General features: G+C 42.9%; 1 protein-coding gene across 3 annotated transcripts in view; it reads right to left on the bottom strand.

The window, feature by feature from the left end:
* FAM114A1 (family with sequence similarity 114 member A1) overlaps window positions 1-4,562 on the bottom strand; it is a 95,244-nt gene that overhangs the window by 72,702 nt on the left and 17,980 nt on the right. For all 3 annotated transcript variants that reach the window (XM_019526360.1, XM_019526361.1, XM_019526362.1), the window contains exon 4: window positions 2,241-2,328. In XM_019526360.1, coding sequence (XP_019381905.1) covers window positions 2,241-2,328 — 88 coding nt within the window. The remainder of the gene's footprint in view (window positions 1-2,240; window positions 2,329-4,562) is intronic.

The following is a 4,562-nucleotide window of genomic DNA, read 5'->3' as shown; positions in this document are numbered from 1 at the left end:
GTGGCTGGTTAATAATCAGCCACTGGTATCGGCCAAAAAATCTTTATCGGTGCACACCCATTCACTTTATTTATCAAACTACATTTATTCAAAGACTGACAATATCTTGGATAGAAGAAGTGATCCCTCTACTAAAGACAAGACAGAGTTCTATAAATATGTTGTAAAAGCAACAAGTTGCCTTATAAATACACATAAAGGCCAGGAAAACTGCCGGTCCACCACTCAATAGTGACCATGAGCTATTAACAGAAGACACAAAAACAACAGAACTGCCCAACGATTATTTTGCCTTGGCCTTCTCGAGAAAATAAACAAAGAAAAGAAAGGATGGCAGATCATTGTAAGTAAAGAACGCATCAGAGAGCTTTTGACAAAACTGAATTAATTTATGATGGCAGGGCCTTATGAAATTCATCCCAGGATACTGGAGATACTGACTGAAGAAATTTTTGAGTCCCTAGTGATAATATTTGCAAAGCTGCAGATGACAGGTGAAGTCCCAGAGGACTGGAGAAGAGCTAACATAGTGCCCATCTTTATAAAAGTAAAAAGGAAATTTCAGAAATTACAGACTGTTCAGACTAACTTCAATACCTAGAAAATTATTAGCACAAATGATAAATCAATCAATTTGTAAAACACACAGAGAAAACAGAGGTTACTAGCAAACACGGATTTGTTATGAACAAGGACAGGTTCAGATAATCTATCTACACTGGTTTAGAACTGGGCTGTCCAACTGGAGGCCCCTGGGCTTCATGCAGTCCCCAGACTTAACCTGAGGCCTCAGGCTCCCAGCCCAGGCACTGCTACCCACACCCAAATCCCTGCCACCTTCAAACCGCAGGTTCCTCATTCCTCTGCTCCCTTTGGGGGCAGAATGGGACAGTGGAGCTGAGGGAGCCTATGGCCAGGTGGCTGGGGAGACCCTGTGTGCCATGATGAGGTGCAGGGGTACTATCCCTGTACAGTGGGGACACCCCTGCTGTGCAGTGCGGTGGGGCATGTGCAGTACAGCACAGCACAGCATGCGGCCTGCATGGGATACAGCTCTGAGTGTGAGCTACCCACGTGGTGTGTGGCTGGAGAACTAGTGGCCCCAAGCCACTCAGAAGTTGGACAGCCTGGGTTCAGAAATAGCACATCCTGCATCTGTCTGGAGAGTTATACTAGTCTGAGGTTCCTTTTAACCCTCTGTTTCTCTCAAAAATGCAGGGCTTTAAGTGATTTTTTTCTACAGATATGAATCCAGGATATACAAATTATAACAATCAAAGGAAAACAGAGTGGTTTCTTAAATAGTAATGTACAATTAACATTGTACTATTCAGTGATTGTGAAAGATGTCACTCTGACAATCTGGGAGAATTACTTATCTTTTAAACACACAAACATCATGAGCAATACTCACAGGCAATACTTTCCTCTCAAATTGCCACAACCCTGATACCACCTTGAGGCACAAAAAGACAATACTATCTTCAAACCCATTCAGTCTGTAAACCTGCTAAGACTCCAAGAAGAATGAAAATTATGATAGTAATACGGCTAACCTGAAACCACAAACTCATACCATATCATTTACTTATAAAACAACATGCTTTGGCCACCAATAACTTAGACTAGATTTGAATTTGGAAGTGAGAAGAGATTTAAAAATATTAACATGATTCAGCAGCTTCTCATACTCTCTGAAGTCACTTAATGTGGCTGTTTAAGGACTGTACTGACCTTCTGTGAAAACCGATACGATTTATAAGAAGAAACTCCATGCTTTGCAGATACGAGTCATAGTTACTACATAAATCTTACATGTACACAAAAAAAGTTAGGACCAGAACATGCATCCTTCATAAGAAAAACAAAAGCCCTCAGCTTCTATTGGCAGTAACTGGTCCATCATTGTCTCTGAACCGAACCACTGCAAGATAAACTGGCCATGTATTGCACTATGCCCATAACCTGAACTGAAAAGGTAACTCAACCTCCAACTGATTTTTTTTCTAAGTGGCTCAACAGTTTGCAAAGATGGCTTTTCCCCTTATAGAAATCACACCAATCCTATAGTTTTGCCATTCAAGTCAGGCAATGACAGTTTCTAAATCTTGTAACTCTAAGCAACCACTTTGACTTTACTTACCATCTTTACGAGCATTTAACCCTGCCAGTCTGCATTTAAATGATGACTTTAAAATACTTACAAATGATGCCATAACCTTTGCTGGTTTAACACTTACCAACTGTGGCAGAAGCTGATGATAGCAGAGACTTGCCCCATGATCCCCAAGCTCCCCATCCACTTCCTTTAGAAGATGAGTCCAAATCCTAAAGTAAAATATATTCATTTTACTGTTAGCAACTTGAATTATGCAAAGGTAAGAGTTAGGAACATGTGTTAGGAAATATTAGGAAACAAAATTCCAAAATCTAATTCATGATGACATGAGCAAAACCAGGCTGTGGCACTGTTTACAAGGTTTTTTAAATTAACAACAAAGCCTTTGTGAAAAAATATTTTAGTGATGGTAGTATCTTTTTCAAGCTCACACTGAAGAGTAGTAGCCTGATTCCAGGGAAAGATAATCTGGGAAAACTACTACAAAATAGATATTCATTATGACCGGTACCTTTGTGATGATTACTTAATTCACTTTTGGAATCCCATCTCAGTTTAATCTTCTCCAAACTAAATCCCACTTTCAATCTTTCCTCATATTCCATGTTTTCTAGATTCTGAATCAATTTTTTTTGCTCTCTGCTGGACCCTTTCCAAACTGTCCACATCTTTCTTTAGGAGCAGTGTCCAAAACAGAACACAGTACTTCAGATGAAGCCTCATCAATGCATTTGATAGTTCCTAAGCATAGTACTTTGCACTTGTCTTTAGTGATTTTTATACTAGTTATTTCAGTCTCTTTTTCCAATTTATCAAAGTCATTTTAAATTCTAATCATGTCCTCTAAAGTGTCTGCTACCCCAACTTGTATATGTGTACTGTCCTTTGAATGGCATTTTTAATACAGATTAGTGGTGAAAATCTCAGCTTCTGTGGCAGGTTAGATGGCTCCACAGAATGCCATCTAATTAAAATAAGTTGTAAAGTCTAAAATAACAGCCCAATATCAGACTATTTTCAGTGCTTGACATTTTAAACAGTTGCCTTGTTAGAACTGTGCACCATTTCTTTATAACACAGCTTCAACATGTACTGGACTCATGTCAGGAAAACAGGCACTCTGAACAAGCTGGGAAGCTGGGTGACAGCGACCACAAGCTGATCACCTTCACCATCCACCGTAAAGCTGGCAAGTCAGTCAGCAAAACTGAAGTCCTTGCTCAGAAGACTTGTCAGTGAGGCCCTAAGGGACCATGACCCCAGAGGGAGGGGAGTTCAGGAAGAGTGGTTGCTCCTCAAGGGAACGATCCTCAATGCACAAGCTAATTCTATTCCATCTCGGAGGAAAGGAAGCAAGAGAGCACAGCAGCCCCCCTGGATCTCCAGGGATCTAGCAGACCTCCTGAGGCTAAGAAGAAAGGCCTACAAAGGATGGAGGGTGGGATTCACCTCCAGGGAGGAATATTCTACACTGGTCCGGTCCTGCAGGGCACAAACCAGAAAAGCCAAGGCTGCAACTGAACTGTGACTAGCTTTGAGTACCAAGGACAATAAAAAGTCCTTCTTCAGATACGTGGGGAGCCGGAGGAAAAGCAAGGGCAACACTGGACCCCAGCTAAACCAGACAACTGACGCCCAGGAAAAAGCTAACCTATTAAAACTTTGCGTCGGTCTTTCATCAGTCCCATGGGACACCCATGCCCACTACAGGACAGGGAGGACCGGGTGAGGGAGATCCCCTGCCCTCCATCAATGCTAACCTTGTGAAGGAACACCTTGAGAGGCTGGATACCTTCAAGTCAGCTGGCCCTGACAATCTACACCCCAGGGTACTCAAGGAGCTGGCAACCATCATCCGTGCCAGGGGCTGGGCTATCTTTGAGAACTCCTGGCGCTCTGGTGTAGCGCCCAAAGACTGGAAGAAGGCCAATGTGGTGCCTATCTTCAAGAAAGGGAGGAAAGTGGATCTGGCAAACTACAGGCCCATCAGCCTGACCTCTATCCCAGGGAAGGTCTTAGAAAAGCTCATTAAAGAGGCCATCCTTAATGGAATGGCCGACGCCAACATCCCGAGGGATAGCCAGCATGGGTTTGTTGTGGGTAGGTCTTGTTTGACCAATCTCATTTCCTTCTACGACCAGGTGACCTATCACCTGGACAAGGGAGAAGAGATTGATGTCATATATCTTGACTTCAAAAAAGCCTTTGATCTGGTATCCCATGATCACCTCTTGGCGAAACTGGCCAACTACGGCCTTGGGTCCGCCATGATCTGCTGGCTGGAAAATTAGCTCCATGATCGGACCCAGAGGCTGATAATAGATAGAAGTCAATCGTTATGGTGCCCTGTGATCAGTGGGGTCCCCCAAGGCTGTCCTTGGACCCATATTGTTCAACATCTTCATTAATGATGTGGACATTGGAGTCAGAAGTGGACTGGCCA

Source organism: Gavialis gangeticus, unplaced genomic scaffold, assembly GCF_001723915.1.
Source record: "Gavialis gangeticus isolate Ggan-Ray unplaced genomic scaffold, GavGan_comp1, whole genome shotgun sequence".
NCBI lineage: Eukaryota > Metazoa > Chordata > Crocodylia > Gavialidae > Gavialis > Gavialis gangeticus.
This window is presented reverse-complemented; position numbering and strand designations above follow the sequence as displayed.